The 23,648-nt window shown below is 49.1% G+C and overlaps 1 protein-coding gene across 3 annotated transcripts in view; it reads left to right on the top strand.

Moving 5' to 3' along the window:
* The window catches only part of Stat1 (signal transducer and activator of transcription 1), a 38,982-nt gene that overhangs the window by 5,260 nt on the left and 10,074 nt on the right, over window positions 1–23,648 (top strand). For all 3 annotated transcript variants that reach the window (XM_085684107.2, XM_085684108.2, XM_085684109.2), the window contains exons 5-18: window positions 2,082–2,180; window positions 4,684–4,773; window positions 7,148–7,226; window positions 8,650–8,741; window positions 9,239–9,390; window positions 12,431–12,589; window positions 13,322–13,414; window positions 14,642–14,701; window positions 17,104–17,133; window positions 17,222–17,315; window positions 18,261–18,302; window positions 19,965–20,048; window positions 20,546–20,644; window positions 21,581–21,716. In XM_085684107.2, the coding sequence (XP_085540233.1) occupies window positions 2,082–2,180; window positions 4,684–4,773; window positions 7,148–7,226; window positions 8,650–8,741; window positions 9,239–9,390; window positions 12,431–12,589; window positions 13,322–13,414; window positions 14,642–14,701; window positions 17,104–17,133; window positions 17,222–17,315; window positions 18,261–18,302; window positions 19,965–20,048; window positions 20,546–20,644; window positions 21,581–21,716 (1,309 nt within the window). The remainder of the gene's footprint in view (window positions 1–2,081; window positions 2,181–4,683; window positions 4,774–7,147; window positions 7,227–8,649; window positions 8,742–9,238; window positions 9,391–12,430; window positions 12,590–13,321; window positions 13,415–14,641; window positions 14,702–17,103; window positions 17,134–17,221; window positions 17,316–18,260; window positions 18,303–19,964; window positions 20,049–20,545; window positions 20,645–21,580; window positions 21,717–23,648) is intronic.

Raw genomic sequence — 23,648 nt, 5'->3', positions numbered from 1 at the left:
ACCAAACACTTCACCCTAGGTAGCTGGAAGCCTTCTGTTCTGTTTTCTCTCTGAAGGTGTCTGCGAGTTGATATCGGTCAGATGGGAAATCATATTAAGTTGAGAAAATGATGCTCTTATTCAGGCTGTGTGGTGGTGAACTTGTCCTAAGAACACGGTTGCCAGGACCTTGCAAAGTAGCTTGGGCAGTGGAAACAGAACAATTGAGATGAATATTTTTATTCTAGTTACAGTACAGTTTGCTTCCGTTGCTGCGTTGAGGAGTTAGTTGAAGACTATCATGAATAGTTTCTACGTCGTTTGCATTATCTCCATATTCTAACAGAAGACAGTTGGCTTCAGGATTACAGGCGATGGATACTAGATCATTTAGGAAGAGGTCAGAGTGCCTGCTTAGCCTGCCTGAAGCTCTGAATTTTACACTCAGTACTGCCTCAAACCCTCAGGATCCACATAGGAAAATATTTTCTTTTTAAATCAAATTGCTCAAATTTGGTAAGATAAAGTAATCTTTGTCCTAATTTATAAAAGGAGTATTTTTGCTTTTATAAAAATATGTTACTAGGCATGGTGACCAACGGTGGCACATACCTTTAATCCCAGCATTTAAGGAGGCAGAGGCAGGCAGATCTCTGAGTTCCAGGACAGTTATGACTACATAAAGACCCTGTCTCAAAAAAAACCAAAAAGTGCCAGGTGGTGGTGGTGGCACATGCCTTTAATCCCAGCACTCGGGAGGCAAAGACAAGCAGATCTCTGTGAGTTCGAGGCCAGCCTGATCTACAAGAGCTAGTTCCAGGACAGGCTCCAAAGCCACAGAGAAACCCTGTCTTGAAAAACCAAAAACAAACAAAAAACAAAACAAAATAACAACAGCAAAAAAAAAATCCCTTAAGTCAGATTTAGTAGGCATGTGATAAGCTTCTTAAGGAATAGAAAGACATATATTAAACCAAGATTTTACAGACTTTCTGCTCATGACCACTTTTTACCCGAGAAATTTTCCACAACTTCATGCGTATCAGTATATAAAATAGTTATACTGCTCAGGCATTTATTGATAATAAATAAAAAGTGGTCTACTCATGACCACTTTTTACCTAAGAAATATTCCCACAACTTCATGCGTATCAGTATATAAAAAGTTGTAATGCTCAGGCATTACAACGATTCTTTGACATCCTTGTAATTCCATTATTTATTAAAGATGGAATCCAGTTTACCTACACACTAATGAAGACTGTCTAATATGAGAAAATTCAAAGACCTATTCATTTTATTCAGGTTTGGAAGACAGTAGGAAAATATCAAAGGCTCTGTTTTCCATAAGTGAAGCCCTTGTGTGCCCCAAAGAGCAGAGACTTTGTTTGTAGACTCCAGCCCTACTGTCCATCCCATGCAGTTGTCTGCATCAGGCTATTTCGGACCCTGGCGTTGTGCTGTGTGGAGGCGGATGCTGTGCACAGCACCCATGCCTGTGTGCTCAGAAGTGCGGATGCTGTGCACATCACCCATACTTGTGTGCTCAGAAGTGCGGATGCTGTGCACAGCACCCGTGCCTGTGTGCTCAGAAGTGCGGATGCTGTGCACAGCACCCGTGCCTGTGTGCTCAGAAGTGCGGATGCTGTGCACAGCACCCGTGCCTGTGTGCTCAGAAGTGCGGATGCTGTGCACAGCACCCGTGCCTGTGTGCTCAGAAGTGCGGATGCTGTGCACAGCACCCGTGCCTGTGTGCTCAGAAGTGCGGATGCTGTGCACATCACCCATGCCTGTGTGCTCAGAAGTGCGGATGCTGTGCACATCACCCATGCCTGTGTGCTCACAAGTGCGGATGCTGTGCACAGCACCCGTGCCTGTGTGCTCAGAAGCAAGGCATCGTGTAGCAGACCGGTGCCACACGGAAGCAATGCCAGAATCCCACTTCAGAGTCCGTATCTATCAGATTTTTAATGTACTTGTAGTCTGCACGTTTGGAAACCTTTCACGGTTGCCAGAATCCCTGTGATCCTCATATTTCATTCCGTTCCCACCTGCGGTTATTCTGAAACTTATTTTTATTTATCCTTATCACCAACGTCTAGGATAACTTCCAGGAAGATCCCGTACAGATGTCCATGATCATTTATAACTGCCTGAAGGAAGAGAGAAAGATTTTGGAAAATGCCCAGAGATTTAATCAGGTACTTTATTCTAAGCGGTACTAACGGTTAGAATGGAAATTCTTTGTGTATTTTGCAGATATTGCCAGGGCCTCTCTTAAGTCACTGATAAGTACACCTCTGACTTTATAACTCCGGGAAGCAGAGACGGTCAGATCCAGGAATTTTCTAGAACGGCGCTTTAAGAAGCGCCCTTGTCTCGTGGAGTTGACTCCTAGCGAGAGCATGGGCACGTAAGCAAGGTGCTTGTGGGTAGAGGTGGAGATGCCACACTGCTGATGACACGGCTGGGCGGGGCCTGTGTGTGAAGAGGGCAGGTCGGGAATGGAGGCAGGCAGAGTCATCGGGTTGTGGTCGGGGTGGCCGTGGCAGGTGTACTCAGAGTTCGTGGAGACAGGAAAAGCCCCACACACAGTTCAGGCTGCATAGGGGATGGTGAAGAACCATTCTGCAGCTGTGGCTTGAGTCTCTCAGAGAATGCTCCCTGCTGAGGGAGAAGTCAGAGTCAGAGCCAGGCAGCACCAGGACATTTGCAGGACATGGCCGGTTTGGGAGGGTAAGAGAAAAAATCAGTGGGAAAACAAAAGCTTCACTTTGAACGAGGTGAAGACGCTCGCTGAATGTCCAGACGTCAAACAGTGGATGAATCAGAGTTGTAGTATTACTGGCTTTGGGGTCATGGTTTCGCTAGTAGGCCTGCCCAGCACCTGGGTTCAGTGAGGTTTTCACTGTCGCGGTGGCATTTTTCATTCCTTGCTTGAGAAGTGTCGTGGGACTTGAGGACAAGGTAGGCAGGTGGCTGTGAAGCCAATGTCGTGCGAGCTCTGGCCGAACCATCCCAACCCTGGGAGGAGCATGCAGAGGGCACAGTAAAATCTGTGCTTTGTGCATTTCGTCAGTAGATAACGAAGTGAACTCTGCTATATTGGAAAGGGGGCAAACATCAATGCTGGCGAAGGCCTTTCCCCTGCTTTCGTGACCGTTCTTCCCTTGGGCGTTTAGATACTGTTTGTCTATGATGGCAAAGATGCTTTGACGTGCTCCGCATGTAATATTGTTTGTCCTAACCTGAAGCTGCATGACTCATTTGGTACCTGTCCTAATTAATGTATATCAGAATTACAGTGAAATCCGTCCGCCTTGGCTCCCAGCTGGCGTGTGTGTGTGAGAAGCCTACAGAGGGAGTTTTTCTTTACATGGGATTTCCATGTTAGTGGCAGCATGTGGTGGCTCTCCTTGTGTGTCAAATACACCAGCTTGACAGAAGGACAGACTGTCCACCTTTGCACGCTGGTTTGCCACCCTTCACGTTTGGCCTCGAGCCTAGTGCGGGCATTGCAGGCAGCAGGGGCAATCTCCGTTCTGCCATACCAGTCCCGCCCTCTGGCTACCTCATAGGGACTTGAAGGCTTGCCCGCTTTTGAACGGCTGGTTAAAAATACATATGATTTGGGGGAGAGGTTCATTTTGAACCGCCCCGATGACCCTCGAGGGTTGCACCCTTTGCCAAGGCCCCTTTGGATGTGAAGGAAAGTCTCAGTTGTGGGGTCGGGTGGGGTGCGGCTTGGGGAGAGCGAGAGGCACAGCAGACACCCTCTAGTCCGACATGTCCTTGCCACCCCTCCCCCCACAGCTGGTGTCACCATTTTCTTGTCATCATTCAGCATGAACAAGCTGGAGAACCAGCCCAGTGTGTGCATGAAAATAATGCAGCTTGGGGACAGTGGGATCCGCGGGCTGCGGATGGAACATCCTTATGTGTGTGTGCGGCTCCAACAGGCTAAACCAGCCAAACATACGAAATTCTGAGTTGCCCCAGAAAGTGGTGTCCCCTGTTAGTTTTCTTCTGTGTACGTGTGCCTGTGTGTGCACTCACCTATGCGTGAGCACACCGAGGCCCGAGGAGGAGACGTGAGAAGTCTCCTGTTGTCTCTGTCATTCTCCACCGTAATTTTTCAGACAGGTTCTCTAACAAGCCTGGAGCTCTCCTCGGCTGGCTGGCCTTGACTTCTAAGGACCTACCTGTCTCTGCCCTGGGGTTGCAGGAATACGATGATGTGCCTGGGTTTTACACGTGCTGGGTATTTGAACTCAGACCCTCTGCATTCATGGCAAGGGCTTCACTCACTCAGCCATCTCCTGGGCCTACCTCACCCCCACCCCATTGTTTCTCAATAGAATTTTTGGGAAAAAAAATTGCATTACACATATTTTTCTAGGAGACTATAAATGCTTGCACGCGCCATTAAATTACACAAATATAAGTTAACGGAAACTTATACAAACCCTTGGCACAAATATGCCTACCCTTCTTTAGCTTTTATAGTAGTTTGCCAGCCTTTTCCAGGGCCTTGAGAAATGAGGGCGTTTTGTTTCGTTTTGTTTTGGATTCCTATATGGGGAATCGGTAGTAAGTCTTAGAGGCAGGCAGGCCACAAGGTACGGAGCTGGCTTTGGAGTGTAGGCAAGCGAGTAAGTGTATCAGAGAAAGGAATGACTATTAACAGCGCGTTTCCCATTCAAGGCCCAGGAGGGGAGCATTCAGAACACTGTGATGCTGGACAAACAGAAGGAACTGGACAGCAAGGTCAGAAACGTGAAGGACCAAGTCATGGTGAGTACTGAGTGAGCACATGCCTGCTTCCACAGCTTCCAAGGGGACAACGTGTCAATTTCTCCAGGTGTGGGCCTGATATAATACCTAATCTAAGTCGAAAAGAAAAAAAAAATCATTCTAAAGTTCTAAACAGAAGTAGGCAAACTGGTCAGCTCCATATCCTATGGCCTCTGCTTTGGCTTCTGAACTCTGAGCTTCTTTCTCTTCCTGGGGCTCATGCGGTCAAGGTTGACTTTGCCCTCGTTGTCCAGCGAGCTGGATGCTGCACTTACCCGCCCTTTGTAGCCATATTTCTCACGGGGTGTCCCCGGAGTTACACGGAGCTCCCTGTGATGTGTCTTCTAGAGCAGGTTTACTGTAGGGCTCGGAAGAGGAACAAAACCTATTTCACTCAAATACATCTCCGTACACTTGATTAGAATGAGAGGCACCCTTAAGATAAAACCCCAAAACAGGAAACAAACGGCTGAGAGTCCTCCTGTCCGCCCCTCTCCAGACGACATAGGAAAGGCCCCCTAGCTGAGAGGTTCAGTAGTGCTGGAGGTCTGGGTAACAGGAGCACCCTTCTGAACCCCAGATTCTTGCCATGGCTTTATTCTTCCGTCTGTTAGGGAACTGCCCCACTAAGGTAGAGAGTACATGGCCTTAACGTGGGAATAGTCGGGGAAATCCGGAGAAAGCATATGTAGACACGTGACCAGATCTCAGAAAAACGAGGCTCATTTGTAGGATGAACATGCAGTTTGTTCAGCTGAGCTGTGTGAGAGTAAGAGGACCGTGTTAACCACACCAGGACTGCCCCAGTCACACAGACACACCTGCTCACAATAGTCACACCAGGACATCCACAGTCACACAGGGGACAGATGTTGTGTTATAATATATACAATCAGTGTACCAGTGAGGACAGGATGTATGTTACAATATGTACAGTCAGTGTACCAGAAGGGACAGGATGTATGTTATAATATGTACAGACAGTGTACCAGAAGGGACAGGATGCTATGTTATAATATGTACAGACAGTGTACCAGAGGGGACAGGATGTATGTTATAATATGTACAGACAGTGTATCAGAGGGTACAGGATGCTATGTTATAATATGTACAGACAGTGTACCAGAGAGGACAGGATGTATGTTATAATATGTACAGACAGTGTACCAGAAGGGACAGGATGCTGAGATATAATATGTACAGACAGTGTACCAGAGAGGACAGGATGTGTGTTATAATATGTACAGACAGTGTACCAGAAGGGACAGGATGTATGTTATAATATGTACAGACAGTGTACCAGAGGGGACAGGATGCTATGTTATAATATGTACAGACAGTGTACCAGAGGGGACAGGATGTATGTTATAATATGTACAGACAGTGTACCAGAGGGGACAGGATGTATGTTATAATATGTACAGGCAGTGTACCAGAGGGGACAGGATGCTATGTTATATATAATATGTACAGACAGTGTACCAGAGGGGACAGGATGTATGTTATAATATGTACAGACAGTGTACCAGAGGGGACAGGATGTATGTTATAATATGTACAGACAGTGTACCAGAGAGGACAGGATGCTATGTTATAATATGTACAGACAGTGTACCAGAGGAGACAGGATGCTATGTTATAATATGTACAGACAGTGTACCAGAGGGGACAGGATGTATGTTATAATATGTACAGACAGTGTACCAGAAGGGACAGGATGTATGTTATAATATGTACAGTCAGTGTACCAGAAGGGACAGGATGTATGTTATAATATGTACAGACAGTGTACCAGAGGGGACAGGATGTGTGTTATAATATGTACAGTGTACCAGAATGGACAGGATGCTATGTTATAATATGTACAGACAGTGTACCAGAGAGGACAGGATGCTATGTTATAATATGTACAGACAGTGTACCAGAGGGGACAGGATGTATGTTATAATATGTACAGACAGTGTACCAGAGGGGACAGGATGTATGTTATAATATGTACAGACAGTGTACCAGAGGGGACAGGATGCTGAGTTATAATATGTACAGTCATTGTACCAGAAGACAGGAGTCCATGTTATAATGTGTACTGATAAACTTTCCAGCATTTCAGAATATGTCATTCCAGACAGCAAGTCCCGTGCTAAAACCACCCTCCTGGTTGTTTCTTTTCTCATCTGATGGCTCTATCAGTAAGGGGTGTACCAGGGCTCAGCTCTCCTTACTTGTTCTTCAGCATGAGGAAGCCTCAGGCTTGTTCCGCCCTCTGAAGCGTTACATTCTTATTATCGAAATATTTTGTGTAAAAGATTAGATCTCTACAAGGCCGACTCACCTTTTAGAGTGTTAGAAAACCTATTCATATCCTTATTTGCAGTGCATAGAGCATGAAATCAAGACCCTAGAAGATTTACAGGATGAATATGACTTTAAGTGCAAAACCTCACAGAACAGAGGTAAGAATTAAAACAGCGTTCACTGGCTATATTTTCCCTGTGTACAGTAGTGAACATTTGCCAGATGTGTTCTGTATTTTCCCCTGTCTACAGTAGTGAACATTTGCCAGATGTGTTCTGTATTTTCCCCTGTCTACAGTAGTGAACACTTCCAGATGTTTTCTGTATTTTTTTCTCTGTCTACAGTAGTGAACGCTTCCAGATGTTTTCTGATTGGTTGTCTTCCTTGGGCTCCTTGATGGCCCAGGCCAGTGTGTCATAAGTGCCCAGTTCTGCCGAAGGGCCAGATATTTTTCTTTGCAGCACGGTCTCGTGCCTTGTGTCGTGTTTAGCAGCGTCTGTGGTTCCTTCACCAGATGCTCATAGTACTACCCAGTCGTGACAATCAAAATTGTCCCCAGCCTTGGTCAGACGTTTTAAGGGAGGTGAACGCCGTCTTTGTTGGCAAAGGTAGAATGGTACCCAAATGGCGTTTCTGTGTCCTAACTCCGCAACGCTGCTCACGTGTGATAGCAATGTCACCTGTTTTAGTGTTGCCTTTTAAAATGGTAACAGAAACTAAAATGACCCCAAAAAGTCAGGCTGCAGAGCACGGCGCCCTGGTAATCCTCTGATCGGTAGGGATAGATTATCAGTGCGGGGGGAGGGGGGAAGATGCGGAGCAAAGGGACACAGCTGCTGCTTTCTTGTTCGTCTACTTTTGAAGGCCACGGACGTGCTTTGTGTACACTTAGGTAAAGTTTTGCACTAAAACTTGGACCATGACTTAAGTAGTAGATTTCCAGTTTTTCATGGGAATTTATAATTTTCCAGTCCACGTGGGTTGCCAAGAACTGGTACTCAGTTTAAGCAGGATGCACCTAGCTCTTTATATACTTCGGAGACGTTTTTCTCATTTTTTTTTTCAGTAAATACCGTTTGGGTATCTTTCCCCACGGCTGTGAGAAAATACTCCAGCGAAAGCAGCTTAAGGGAGAAGGGTTTCCTTTTAGCTCTCAGCTTACGATGCAGCTCATTACAGTGGGGTGGCCCGTCAGCTTGAAGCGGCTGTCACGTCACATCTACAAGCTGGAAGCAGAGAGAGAGAATGATGCTGCACTTAGGTCCCCTCTTCCTGTTGTATAGTCCAGGGTCCCTGCCCAGAGACTAGTCCTGCCCACTGCCCGGGTAGGGTTTTCAGTCACTGTAATCCCTTGCAGGCATGCCGGGAGCCTGTCCCCAACACATGCATCTGTCCCCGGCGCAGGCATGCTGGGAGCCTATCCCCCAGGTGATTCTAGATTCTGTCAAATTATCAATTAACCTCAAACTAGAGTCAGACTTCGCGTTTTTTATCGTATTTTACATAAACTCGTGTGTCTCTTCCTTTGGTTGGATTGATCTTTTGCACATGTATGCCTACCTCCTCGTCCTTCTTTGACAGAAAGTGAAGCCAACGGCGTGGCCAAGAATGATCAGAAGCAAGAACAGCTGCTACTTCACAAGATGTTCCTAATGCTGGACAATAAGAGAAAGGTAGCGGCTGCTTCTGGTTTAAATGGGGGACAAAAGTTCATTCTTTAATTGCATCTTTGTTTGGGGGGTGGATGGAGATCACTTACAGGAGCCCCTCCCCTCCTCCCACTGTGTGAGCCCCGGGAACCAAGCTTGGGCTTGGCCTGCTGAGCCAGCCCACTGGCCTGGAGAAAGTAGACCCATAAACCACTTCACTGGGAGAGCTCCAGATGAGAATGAAGAGAGACTTGCTTTGCTTTAAAAAAAAAAAAATCTTCCAGCTGGAGAGACGGCTCAGGAAGTAGAGCGCCCAACCGCTCTGCCCAAGGACCCGAGTTCCATTCCCGGCCCAGTGCAAGTAGTTCCGTTACCGTCTGTCAGCAGTCACCCCCCCCCCCCCGCCAGCCTGCAGAACGACCCACAATCTTTCACTGTCCAAAACAAACAAAAAAGAAATCTTCTTAAGTTCAGTAGTTACCGGTGAATTCATCCCCCCTTGGGGCTTCCTTTTCCTTTAGGAGATAATTCACAAAATTCGAGAGCTGCTGAATGCCATTGAGCTCACGCAGAACGTCCTGATCAACGATGAGCTGGTGGAGTGGAAACGCAGACAGCAGAGCGCCTGTATCGGGGGACCGCCCAATGCTTGCCTCGATCAGCTGCAGAGCTGGTAAGCTTTGCCTTTGCTGCAGGGTTGCAGCCGCTGGACAGACCCCAGACACTAGGGAAGAGCGCCTTTAGACCCGTAGCTGAACGGACCCCATCAACACTGCACTGGAGACTGGGGCGTGGTTCAGCTTCCTCCCCCGGAACGTTTGGGGAAAGCTCTGGCCCCATGTTCAGCCACATCTGCTTGGCTGTACCATGAGCCAAATGACGTAGTCGTTACCTGCTCCATTTACCAACTGGAGGCCTGCTACTTATTAAAAGCAGAATATCTTCAGGGATTTTCCAGGCCTAAATGAAATAATAGTTTCTTATGGGTCAACCATTCAGTCATGCATCCACTAAATAACCCGTGAAATGGTGGCTGGATGGGAAACGCTATTCTGGGACTGGGACACCCAAAGAAGATTGATGTTTGGGGCTTTCCAATCCAGAGTTTTGCACTGGCCGAGAGTGGAGGGTACATTGGGGAAAGGAGGAGGAATTCCTTCCAGCAAGAGAGTCACATGAGGGGCCGGAGAGATGGCTCAGAGGTTAAGAGCATTGCCTGCTCTTCCAAAGGTCCTGAGTTCAATTCCCAGCAACCACATGGTGGCTCACAACCATCCGTAATGAGGTCTGGTTTACTCTTCTGGCCTGCAGGCATACACACAGACAGAATATTGTATGCATAATAAATAAATAAATATTAAAAAAAGAGAGTCACATGATGGGGCACAGGAGTGTGTGTATGCAAATGACCTGCTGGATGGCTGGAGAGGGGACACGGGCAGGGGAGCAGGTGCTACTACTGACCGCGGAAGAATGGTCTCAGCCCCTTTCTTGAACCGGTCTTACTATGCTGGCCCTTGAAAGCAAAGCAGGCTTTTCTCTCCCACAGGGTCCGCATTCTCTCTGCGTCTTTGTTTAGAAAGATCACCCTGGCAGCAGGCTGGAGGGCAGAATAGAAGCAGAACCCATTGGCCAGTTCACTGCTAGCCTGTTGCCGTGGTCCAGGGAAGGGCCGCTGAGAACTGCTGAGGATGGAGCAGAGGAACCTTGGAATGGAAGCGAAGGGATGGTGGTCTAAGATGTCACCAGGCACCCCAAGGCAGAGGGCTAGTGGGGTTATTGAGATTGAAGTATTTTTTTTAATATATTTATTGTGCATACATTGTATTGCTGCTGGCATGTATGCCTACAGGCCAGAAGAGGGCACCAGATCTTACTACAGATGGTTGTGAGCTGCCATGTGGTTGCTGGGAATTGAACTCAGGTCCTCTGAAAAGAGCAGTCAGGGCTCTTTGCTTCTGAGCCATCTCTCCAGCCCTGAAATTGAACTGTATTTTTAAGTTAAAATTAAAATACATCCATTTATCTTCATCCTGTACATTGTCCATATATATCCTAAGTTGCTCATGGGTAGAGGAGAGTTTCCCAACCCTGTTTGACCCTTGTACCTTGAGGATGCTGTTTTCCTAGACCCTCAGCTGGTCAGCCCTGGGCTATCTGGAGATCATGGTGGTTGCCATAGCTCACAAAACCTCTTTCCGTGGCACTGACTCTCAGTATGTAGATTGCCATCTTCTCTGTGCGTCACCATTGGAAGGGATCTTCTGGGAGACCCTGGCAGATTCTCCATAGCAAAGCACTCAGCCACTCCCTCACTTTCCCACGTCACGATGAGGAGCCCCCCTGGTGATGTGGGTTCGAGTTGGAAAGCCCCCCAGGAGAAGTCGGTATTTTCCATGAGGGGCAGGTGTTTTCTCAAAGATTTTCTACTCTGGTTCTCTGAGTAGTGTGGAACTCTGTGTGCCTACCTCAGAAGTGGAATGCCATTAGCAGTTGACTGTCAGGAAGGAAAACACCCAGAGCAGTCACTAGCATCCTCCTTGGTCAGGTTAGAGGATGTGACCAGGGCCCAGGGCAGCCACTGGTGTCCTCCTTGGTCAGGTTAGAGGATGTGACCAGGGCCCAGGGCAGCCACTAGTGTCCTCCTTGGTCAGGTTAGCAGATGTGACCAGGGCCCAGGGCAGCCACTGGTGTCCTCCTTGGTCAGGTTAGCGGATGTGACCAGGGCCCAGGGCAGCCACTAGTGTCCTCCTTGGTCAGGTTAGCGGATGTGACCAGGGCCCAGGGCAGCCACTAGTGTCCTCCTTGGTCAGGTTAGCAGATGTGACCTGTGCCCAGGGCAGCCACTGGTGTCCTCCTTGGTCAGGTTAGCGGATGTGACCAGGGCCACTTCTTTCTTCCTCCTCCTCTTCTAGGCTGCCCCAAGCCCAGCCCCTCATAGTGTCTCTAGGAGGCCTTGCAGCGTCAGCCTATCCTTAAAGCAATGTTCCCTGAGGCATCTGCTCAACCGGTCTGCTGTCTGTCCTCCACGCTTGGCCATTCTGAAATCCTAGCTACCCTGACATCAGAGATTACCTGGAGCCCCTGCTCTGCCCGGTAGACTTGCTATGTATAGCTGTCTTCGTCAGGGTTTCTATTGCTGTGAGGAAAAAGCCATGACTAAAGCAACTTAGAAAGGAAAGGGTTATTTCAGCTTACCACCCTCAGATCATGCTCCATAGCTAAGGGAAGTCAGGGCAGGAACTCAAAGCAGGAACTGAAGCGGAAGCCAAAGAGGGGTGCTGCTTACTGGATTGCTCCCTTTGGCTTGCTCAGACTGCTTCTTATTCACCCCGGGGTAACCTGCCCAGGGTTGGCACCACCCACAGTGGGCTGGGTCCTCTCACATTAGACACTAATTGAGAAAATGCCTGCAGGCTTGCCTAGGGCAGTCTGATGGAGGCTCTTTTTTAATTGAGGTTCCTGGGGAGAAGAAAAAGCGATAGTCTGTCAAGTTGACAAAAACTTCCAGGCCTTTGGCTCTCAGAACCATGTTGCAGTTCTTCAGTGCATGCTAATTTTTACTCTACGAGTAACTGAGCTGAAGGTTCCCGCAGGCCCCCACCTCCCCATCTCTCCCTGAGTATGGATTCTGTGAGTCTCTTCAGGCCAGGCTGCTTGCTCTGGGACTGCAGCTCCCTACAACTGAGACTCGCGTCTCGCACCTCCCCCAGGTTCACCATCGTCGCCGAGAGTCTGCAGCAGGTTCGCCAGCAGCTAAAAAAGCTGGAGGAACTGGAACAGAAGTTCAACTATGAACTGGACCCCATCACCAAAAACAAGCAGGTCCTGTCAGACCGCACCTTTGTCCTCTTCCAACAGCTCATTCAGAGGTAAGCCGGAGGACGGGCTGCCTCCAGAAGGCCCATCGGTTGGGAAGGGTTTGATGGGCTGCACAAGGTTCCTGGCTTCTGCCGAGGCCTCTTCCTTCTTTTGGCTTCCTAGGGAAAGGGTAGTAAGTTTTACTCCTGATCCTTCTGTCCCTCAGCCAGTCTGTCTGGCTCAACAAGTCTGACCTCAGAATGTCCGTCCCTTTCCCCTGTGCTGTGGCCTCCCCTATGCCTGGCTTTCATATCCGGTCTTCTCATCTCCCAGGGCCCTTCACAGCCTTTCTACCCAGGCTCTGAGACTCACCCAGGCTGTTGCCTTGGTCCTTCATTCCCTGTTAGCCACATGGGTCCCTCAGGCTACACCTCCATGGCACTCTTTCCCCATCCCCAGTGACCTGGAGGCTGCGCCACACTTAGAACAGACATTCGGTTTTTTTTATCCAGTTTGTCAGACTCTCAAAATATTTTCGAGTGCTCCAATGTTTCCAGTCCTTCCATTTTTCCACTCTCTCTTTCAACATGGCCAGTGATCGGGTGCCAGCCTGCTTTTTTCTGACTAGGGTGGTAGTTGCAATTTCATTTCTTGGCGGTGCTTTATATTTTCTCTTGCTAGCATAGGAAATTAAATACAAATCTATTTCCTCTTTGGGGAAAAAAAATCATTCATCTGTTTATTTTTTACTGTGTTAAGTTTGATGGCAGTTCTGACTTATCTGCTTCCCTGGACATTGACAGCTCCTTCGTGGTGGAGCGACAGCCATGTATGCCGACTCATCCCCAGAGGCCCCTGGTATTGAAGACCGGGGTGCAGTTCACTGTGAAGTTGAGGTAAGAAGGGATAGTTCCATATATGCACACATGCCTGCTTTTTTTTGTTTTTTTTTTTTTTGCTAATTCACATTTTCATGGTAAGAGGACTTAGAGTTTCAGAAATGTATATAACAGACACAGTTCCCAGCAGCCTTCCCCGTGATGAGCAGAGGCTCATGATGGAGCTGTGTGAATCCCACATAGACACCACAACAGTGCGTGGGGGTGGGATCTATAGCATTTAAGTTGTCCTGTGAGTGAATGCTTTCACCAGGCTGGACCGGCGGCCTGTGATCTAAATATCCGTGCACAGCTGCAATGAACACCCTGTGTCTATCCTCCCATAATCTTGCCATAAATATAAAACGGCGTGCGTGCATGTTTCACGTGTAGACCCATGTACGTAAGTTTTAACAATTTCAATGGCTAAAACCAGGGTTATATTTGTATGTAGCCTGATTCTCTCCATGCTGGAGTCGGAGAGATGTTCTGTGTATGCTTTGGCGTATTCTGGGGAGTGGGCTGCATTCAGCAAGTGTTGCCCTGGGGTTGAGCAGCTGGGCCCTGCAGCACGGGGCTCGTCTCCTCCAGGGGCACCTGTGGCTGCACGGGCGCTGTTTCTCCGGCAGGCAGTGTTGCAGCAGCACAGTTAAGCGCCGGAGAAACCTAGAACTCACAACCGATAGGAAAGAAGAAACCCCTGTCACCTGCTCCTGATTAGAGGCTGCAAGTTCATCTCATCCCCCTACTCCCCTGCTGGCGTGCTGTCTAGCTATCAGAGCAGAGGCTCACAGGGTCTTAGTCCACTCTCTCTTTCTACACGGCCAGTGATGGGTGCCATGCTTCTTTTTTTTCTGACTAGGTAGTAGTTGCAATTTTATTTCTTGGCGGTGCTTTATATTTTCTCTCGCTAGCACAGGAAATTAAATACAAGTTTTGTAAAGAGTTGTATTCACTTTTTTGCCCATATAGTAATTGGTCAAGAGCAGGACTTTTGGTTAGACTGTGTTGGCGGGGTTCTGTACAAAAGCGTTGCTTTCAGTAACTTTGGTTAGAATGTAAAGTCAGCGCTGTGTTCCATTAGCGTTAGAATTTTGTCCCAGTTCATTGTAATGACCCTAACCTAAAAGTGAAGAGAGCAGTCTGTACAAATGTTTATAGTTGGGGAATTTACATAAGAAATAAATTTTAGTCAACAGGTTTTGTTTTTTTTTTTAAGGTAATGACTGTTGTTTTTCTTTCCAGATTGTTGGTGAAATTGCAAGAGCTGAATTACAACTTGAAAGTGAAAGTCTCATTTGATAAGTAAGATTTCTTTAATCTCATCTAAGATACACTTTAAAATGTTGGTTTTATTAACCTCTCCATCCAGTAAGCCAATTGGAAACTCTTCCCGGGACCTAGGGCTGGACTACAGGTCCTGAGCCTGGCTGGAGGGGAAAGATGGCTGCTGAGCTGCCGCAGGCCCATCAGGGCATCCTAGCTGGCTGCTTTCCTGAGGGCTCAGAGCGGTGCCTGGAGCAGGTGCTTCCTAGCCTAGAGTAAACAAAAGAACAGTGGAGAGGAGATTGCCACCGGCAGGTCTATAGCTGGTGGACTTTGCACATCTCAGCCCTGGAGAGGAGGCCCTTAGTCCAGCACACACCCGAGGTCCAGGCTGTGGTCTGCAGCCAGCTGGGCGGTGGTTTCTGGGTGACGTGAGAGACTGGGCTGGGCGAGGTGGTACTGTGGAGCCTGCTGTACTTATTAGTGTTTCTAGGCCGTGCTGGGGACCCAGCCGTGGGCAGGATCTCTTGCGGTGGCAGTCCAAATGAAGGAGCCCCGTCCTGTGTCCCCTCGGGCCCTGCATCTCGTTTAGCACTGACCTAGCCACATCACTTACACTGGAGAAACACTCTCTCCACCCCAGACACCTACTCTTCTTGTCAGACTGTGTCATGTGCTGACTCAGCTCATCTCAGAAGGATTTGTCATGATTCAGAGCAGCCTCCTCTGGCTTTCTGTCTCTCCCCACCCTGTTACGAGTATTCTTCATGGCTCTGTGTCTGTGCCTTCCCTGTCATTGTCTTTGGTAGCAAAACATCCCCAAAATTTGTTGACTTGAAACCTCCAAGCATTCTATTGCTCACATTTCTGGCATGGCCTCCCTGCTGTCTGGGTCTCAGCTGGAATTACTGGGTTCATCTTCATCGATCTGACTTTTCTACATGGCTGCAAGCATCCAGACCTGCAGAGGTTCTCGTGGGATGCGCACTGTACCACAGCCTTCCGTGGTATTGCTAGAAGTTGGTCCAGGGGTCCAAGCACCCTGAGGTGCTGGGCTACTTCCTGAAGCCCGTCGCACACTCCGCTGGAGCTCAATTCTCTTCCTCGTGTGTCCCTTGTCTTTTCTGTTTATTCCAGCTCTGCTTTTTTCTTCTGAAACCTCACATGGCAGCTCTGTGTGACAAAGAATCTTCTCCACAGAGGCGGGAATAGGTTCCTTTTGTGGACATTTTAGTCCTAACAATCCTTTCTACCTCTGGTTGAGACAGAGTGGTGAACCTTCGTGAGTGAGCTGCACATACACATATTACTGATCTAGACTGTTTGGTGAGAACATGACTATCTTAGTCCATTTTGTGTTGCTATAACAAAATACTTGAACCGAGTACTTTATAAAGAAATGAATTTTATAGCTGGGCAGTGGTGGCACACGCCTTTAATCCCAGCACTCGGGAGCAGTGGCAGGTGGCTCTCTATGCACAGTGGTTTACTGACACACAGGGGTGCACAGTGCACAGTGGTTTACTGACACACAGGGTGCATGGTGCACAGTGGTTTACTGACACACAGGGTGCACGGTGCACAGTGGTTTACTGACACACACCTGTTTCGGTGCGGTGGTTTAGGACTGGCAACAGACTACAGCCATTCGGTGTCCCTTGGCCTCGCTGACAGGAGTGGGAAGGGAATGAGCAACCAGAAGGACAGGCGGCCTGCCAGCACAGAATATTTATTATTTTGTTGCTTTCTATGTATTTGGTATTCTTTTGAGGTCAGTTGCGCTCTCCAGCGTGGGCTGCCTGCCACCACCCCTGCCCATAGCTTTGGTTCCCTAGTCTTCCCATCATCTTCTCTTATCCTCCTTCCCTCTTCTTACCTGGTTTAGAGGAAGAATGCTGGTGGGCGGAGCTTGTTGGTTCCCTGCTGCCCAGCTAGCTTAGACCTGAAATAACCACACAGAAACTGTATTAATTAAATCACTGCTTGGCCCATTAGCTCTAACCTCTTATTGCCTAGCTCTTACATCTTAATTTAACCCATTTCTATCAATCTGTGTATCGCCACGTGGCTGTGGCTTACCAGCTAAAGTTCCCAGAGTCCATCTCCAGCGGCTCCATGGCTTCTCCTTGACTCCGCCCTTCTTTCTCCCAGCATTCAGTTTAGTCTTCCCTGCCTACCCAAGTTCTACCCTATCAGGCCAAGGCAGTTTCTTTATTCATTAGCCAATAAAAGCAACACATAGAGAGAAGGACCTCCCACACCAGAAGAAGACATATTTACTGAGTGAACTGCAGGAGGGCAGCGGGCTAGGAAGTAACCACAGCCCCTGCAGCCTGTGCAGCCAGCTTTTATCTTTCATTTATACATCTGTGTAGCCGTCCGCATCTATTAAAACGCATTTCAACTGTATGTGTGTTTGTTTTTTTTTTTTTTTTTTGCAGAGACGTGAACGAGAAGAACACAGTCAAAGGGTAGGTGAGACGGCCTTCCTTGTACTTTGCTCTCTTGTCTGTCTACGGGTTCGAAGCATTTTAAGGCTCTGTGTCTTGCGCTGTACAGATTTCGGAAGTTCAACATCCTGGGCACGCACACGAAAGTGATGAACATGGAAGAGTCCACCAACGGAAGTCTGGCTGCGGAGTTCCGGCACCTGGTAGGCAGAGCAGTTTGCTGGCAGAAAGCTGCCGCTGGTCCTTTGGAACTATCATAGTGTAGTGGCCCCTAGACTCACCCTACCACAGCATCCTGGTCTCTTCTTCATGTCCCTGTCTCCTCGCTGTTTGTTTGTTTGTTGGTTTGTTTGTTTTGACATGCTTTCTCCACAAACACTCTTGGGGCTGTACTGATCTCAGTAAAGTATGTCATCAACTGTCATGCGCATTAATTATGTAAGCACTTGCTCTCTCCGCATGTGAGCAGTCGCTATGGCTCCCACAGTGCTCTCAAGAAAGCCATTCCCACGATCCATCCTCACCGCTCCCACCTTCCAAGTGTGTAGCAGCTTGATTACCACGGTAGCAAGAGGAGGACCCCTGTCCACTGGTGTGGCGCCTTTTCACTGGGTCCCAGCTTGTGAGCCACAGACCTCTTGGCTAGGGAGTTACATGTGAGGCAAGAGCCTCTGCCCAGCTTGGACATCCGAGAGTATCCAGAACAGCCCTTTCGACTTCAGAGACTGAAGTGTGATCTGGGAGACTATGTTGGCCTGGGGCGCCGAGCCTAGCCTGGGAGACCTGGGGCGCCGAGCCTAGCCTGGGAGACCTGGGGTGCCGAGCCCAGTCTGGGAGACCTGGGGTGCCGAGCCTCGCCTGGGAGACTGTTGAGACAGCCATGAAGCTGCTTTGTGAGTCTGGGACCATGAAAGAGCTGCTGACGGCGCTGAGGTACCATTGCACACGGACGCGCCATAGTTCAGGGGCTTCATCCCCATCAGTGTGCCCACAGCCCAGTAGGCTGCTGGGGAAGTCACTTTCCTTCCTGTTCAGCCGATAGGGTCACATGTCATCCTGGTCCTGACGGGCCTGATTTGTGAATGAAGATATTGACTGTTTTGGTTAGCCGTTCGTGTAAGTTAACCATTTGGTCTCTTCTTTTATAGCAACTGAAAGAACAGAAAAATGCTGGCAACAGAACTAACGAGGTGAGCATCTCTGGACTGTGAGGGGTTCCTAACCAGACTGATGTGTTTGGAGAGGACACATCACAGAGGTCCTTAGACCTGACCGGGAAGAGCACTGGGGTGTCCGTGAAAATGCCCTCCTGCCTTTGTACGTTTTTTTGGGTAGAAGGCAGCGTAACCCACAGTCTCATCGGACCCACAGAGACAGCTAACCGGATGGGGCATGGTGGGCTTTTGTATTGTTCTTATCTGGGTGAAGGAACGGAGACCCAGAAGGTAGCGTGATCTAGCTAAGAATACACGGAAAAGCGGCCGCAAGAGACAGAAAGTGACTATCTTAGTCATGGTTACTATGATGAGACATGTTTCATACATGATGAAACACCAGGGACAAAAAGCAGGTTGGGGAGGAAAGGGTTTATTTGGCTTACCCATCCACGCTGCAGTCCATCACTGGAGGAAGCTAGGACAGGAACTCAAACAGAGCAGGAACCTGGAGGCAGGCGCTGATGTAGAGGCCATGCTTACTGGCCTGCTCCTCATGGCTTGCTCAGTTTGCTTTCTTACAGCACCCAGGACCACCAGCCCAGGGATGGCACGTGCCATGGGCTTCCCCCTGCCCAATCATTAATCAGGAAAATGCTCTACAACCAGATCTTATGGAGGAATTTTCTCAAGTGAGGGCCCCCCCCCCCCTCAGTGTCTGTCACTTGTGCCGGGTTGACATGAAACCGTCCAGCACAGTGGCTGATACCGAAGACCCGGTGTTGCGAGGGTTCCCTGCCACCGTGTCTCCTACACGGAACCATCGCCTTCTCAGAGATCCTTCTATAGCCTGAGCCTTAGGAGTTATGCTTGTGGCGATTGCAAACTGAGAGATGGTTGGACATAGAGACGCGCGCCTTTAATCCCAGCGTTCAGGAGGCAGAGACAAATGGATCTCTGTGAGTTGGAGGCCAGCCTGGTCTATGAAGGGAGATCCAGGACAGCCGTGGCTACACAGAAAGAAACTCTGTCTCCAAAAAAAAAAAAAAGCAAAGGAAAGAAAAGAAAAGGAAAAGAAAGGAGAAATGAGGGATGGATAGACGCAATGCCTGTGTCTGGTTGGGTTTGGACTTGCCCTTGGTGCACACACCATATGCTGTCATTCCACATCACGACCAGTAGAGGTCACTGAAGCAATGAAGCAAATGTTGGTTTGTGCCGCACAGACACCTTCTGGTCAGCTTCCTTAGCTGTCTCTGTCACCTCCTAGGTCTCGCAGCTCCCTCTGTGATTCCAAGGCACTTTGGAAGCTATCCCTCTCTACCCACCCAGTGCGTTTATGACCGCCAAGTTAGTCCTTTCTGTAGAGGCTCTCACTTTGAGAGACATGTGCTCTCTGCCTTCGCCTCCACCACCGCGTGAGCTGTGCAGTACACACGGGCAGGCAGATGGTTGGAGGTCAAGAGGCTAAACCCATTTGTAGTGCCTTCCCACTGATGTTCCTCTCTCTAAATAGATTTGCCGTCATTACAAACACCTTTGAGGGAACACCTAGGAGCTCGGAACTTTAAACTCTGGGGTAGATTGTTGCATTCTGAAGTCTTCTGGACCACGGTTGAGTTTAGGATCTCTGCGACCTGTCTGGGGTCTGAGGGTGGCAGGGTCAGTGATCAAGCTGTCTTCTTTGCTTCTTCCTAGGGGCCTCTCATTGTCACGGAAGAACTCCACTCCCTTAGCTTTGAGACCCAGCTGTGCCAGCCAGGCTTGGTGATTGACCTTGAGGTAAGAGTTAAGGTTTCCCAAGGGAGAACACGTTTGATTTTTACTTCCACAAGCTTTTTATTTCACAATTAACTTACCTAACTGCTAAAACATGGGTGATCCCTTTAAAGAGTTATTGTTTTTAAAAATTTATGTGTATGGATGTTTTATCTGCATGTATGTCTATATACCCCATGTATGTCTGGTGCCTGCAGAGGCCAGAAGAGGGCATCAGATCCCCGGGGACCCAAGTTATAGACATTTGTGAGCGACCATGTGGGGGTGGGAATCAAACCTCGGTCCTCTGGAAGAGCGACCAGTGCCCTTAACTGCCGAGACAGCTCTCTTGTCTCCAGGGTGATCTCTTCCAGCTAATACTAGGTTGACATTCGTGATTCGGGAAGCTGGAGGCTTGAATGAACCTTCAAGTTTCGTAAAAGAGATGTTCTGATTGAGATGGGTGCTGTTGAGTGTTTGCCTGTGAGTCAAATGCTCTCAAGGTCTCTGTTCCCTTCCAGACCACCTCTCTGCCTGTCGTGGTGATCTCCAACGTCAGCCAGCTCCCCAGCGGCTGGGCTTCCATACTGTGGTACAACATGCTGGTGACGGAACCCAGGGTACGGAAAACATACTTGCTTTCGTTCAGTCACCCAAAACTGAGCTGCCTGCCGGCTGCTCCCTGTGACCCCCCATGGCATTACTAAGGCCCCGAGGGACTGAGAAAGTACTCAGGCAGGCAACACATGCTGGCCGGTGATTTCCCTCCCGTGCGCATGAACGCAGGCAGCCGGTGAGCTGATTTCTCTGGTCGTCGCGTGAGTCTCTTGGTGTCGTTTGTTGTAAAATGTCCGCATTTGTTCTTAGAGGGCGAAGGGACTGCCGATTGGTTGTTGATTCTCGGTAGGAGAAATACTCATGCTCTCTAAAGTAGCCTGGAGCTCTTGTTAAATACGGAGTCATTGCTTCCTGGGGATTTACAGAGGTCAGCTTCATCAGCCTCTAGACCCAGCATTTCCGTCAGCCCACCGACACAGAGCTGAAATGCCCGTCTTTGGAAAGGCACCTTATGTAATAGACTTGACGACTTCTTTCCAAGCCTATGTAGCCCAGTGCCACTGAAGCCATGCCTGTGTGGCGCTTTTCTAACACACATATCCTCTCCGTAACGGACCCCTGGCTTTCTTGTGCTTAGGCACATCCTCCTACATAAGCGCAATGCTTGGTACCATTTGAACAATGAAGCCACCTACAAAAACCACAAAAGTTCAAAACCCGGAGAGGTCCAAACAGCTGCGAGCGGCAATAACAAGCCAGGATGTCATTCTGTTCCATCTCACTTGGAAACATCAATGTGTGGCCACCACGTTGCCTCAAGTACCAGTTTTGTAGTTAAAAGTAAATGTTAGTGAGGAAATAGATTCTAACTGTGCTAACCCTGAGACTTCCCATCCCCAGCTAGAAGCCCGTGTGACACATAAGCACTGAGCTCTGGGGCCTGTGCTGGTGGCCAGTGACTCCCCTGTGACCCCCAGCTTCTGGGTGTTTCTTTCTAGAACCTCTCCTTCTTCCTGAACCCACCGTGCGCGCGCTGGTCCCAGCTCTCCGAGGTGCTGAGCTGGCAATTTTCATCCGTCACCAAGAGAGGTCTCAACGCCGACCAGCTGAGCATGCTGGGAGAGAAGCTTCTGGGTATGGTGAACGCCCACACGCGGCAGCTTTTGCTTTCCATCTGTCTTTATTCTTTCTTTCTTTCTTTCTTTCTTTCTTTCTTTCTTTCTTTCTTCCTTCCTTTCTTTTTTATTTTGGTTTTTGGACAGGGTTTCTCTGTAGCTCTGGAGGCTGTCTTGGAACTGGCTCTGTAGACCAGGCTGGCCTTGAACTCATAGATATCCCCCTGTCTCTGCCTCCTGAGTGCTGGGATTAAAGGCGTGTGCCCCCGCTACCCGACTATTCTGTTTCTTAAAGGTAGAAGAATGTTAAAAATCAGTTGGCTTTTTAATTACAGCCAACTGTAGCCAAGTGAGAGTAATGCTTTGAAGCAAAGCTAAGTCTTGGCAAGGGAGCAGTAAAACCCCTCACCCCCACACACCCCCATACCACCCCCATGTACCCCACAGCACCCACACACACCTCACATCACCCCCCACGCACACACACCCCACATACACCACACCCCCACGCACCCCACACCATCCCCCCATACACACCACCCTCACACCCCCACACCACACTACCCCTATGCACACCCCTCCACCCCCCCACACCCCACACCATCCCCACCACCCCACCCTCACGCACACCACCACGCACCCCACCCCCACGCACCCTACACCACCTCCGTGCATCCCACACACCACCAGTCCCTTAACATTTCTGGGACGGAATTTCAGGGTCAGTCTTCAGATTGTAAACTATGTCACATGAGCCTGAAATGAGTGATTGATGAGGCAGACAAGCTCAAACCTGTCCTTAGGGAGTAAGCAAGGAAAGTCCCTGACACAGAATAAAGTTCTCGGCTTAAAAGCCCCAGACTCTCGGGCCAGGCGGGCCCATGTTGCAGGAGGCAGGGCCAGTTCTGCCCGTCAGGCAAGACCAGGATAGGTGATTCTCTCTTAGTGGCTGATGAATGAAAGACCCAGTCGTCACCGACAGACCTTCCAATGAACGGGAGTATCTGAACCGCGTCTTTAAGATTCCATTGACTCCGTGGTCCAGATTTCCTGTCTGAGTAGCAGGGTGCCACAGACTGCAGCGGAAGCGGAAGCGGGCCCTTCTCAGCCGGGGGACCCTCAGCAGCTCCTCCTCCCCAACCCTCCCCAACGTGCACATTAAGGAAGGTCTAAGGCCTTGCTCTGTATCTGCATTTGATGCGATGCAAGGATATTCCCCCCCCCCCCCACCCGCTTGTTGCTTCTCTGTGGTTTACTTTCAATGAAGGCAGTGGATGTAACATAGGGCAGACCGGGCTGTTTTAGTTTCTATGGCTAAGCCTGACTGTGGCTTGCATCGGTCTGAGCCGCTGTCCCAACCGAGAAGGCGGTGGGAAACAACAGAACTCTAAAGTCTAAAGTGAGCTTATGGGGGCTGGAGAGATGGCTCAGCGGTTAAGAGCATTGCCTGCTCTTCCAAAGGTCCTGAGTTCAATTCCCAGCAACCACATGGTGGCTCACAACCATTTGAAATGAGATCTTCTGGCCTGCAGGCAGACTATTGCATACATAATAAATAAATAAATATTAAAAAAAAATAAAGTGAGCTTACGAAGCCAAGTACTAGTTCAGAGGATCACGGGGCGATCTTGGTCTTACTTTGAACTGTTCGGTTCATCTGTAGGGCTTTTGGTGGGGTGAGACTTCGTGTATGCAGTTAGGGGAGCAAGAGGGAAATCATGCTGGGTGGGGGTGGGAGGGAGGGCTTCTCCAGAGATCCTTGCGGAGACAGATGCCAGAGTGGCATCGCCTTGGAAGGGAGACCTAAGAGGCAGCAGATGGCTTTGTGATGCTTCAGCCTCCTCTGCTGTATTTCCATACTCAGAAGCCCAGTAATCCCCACCGTTCCTTCCTGCCAGGAGAACCAAGGCAACAGGCAGGCGTGCTGGCTGGCGCACATCTGTAATCTCTG

This window comes from Myodes glareolus, chromosome 27, assembly GCF_982192425.1.
Source record: "Myodes glareolus chromosome 27, mMyoGla1.1, whole genome shotgun sequence".
Lineage (NCBI taxonomy): Eukaryota > Metazoa > Chordata > Mammalia > Rodentia > Cricetidae > Myodes > Myodes glareolus.
Note: the sequence above shows the minus strand (reverse complement) of the source record. Positions and strands in the feature narration are given on the sequence as shown.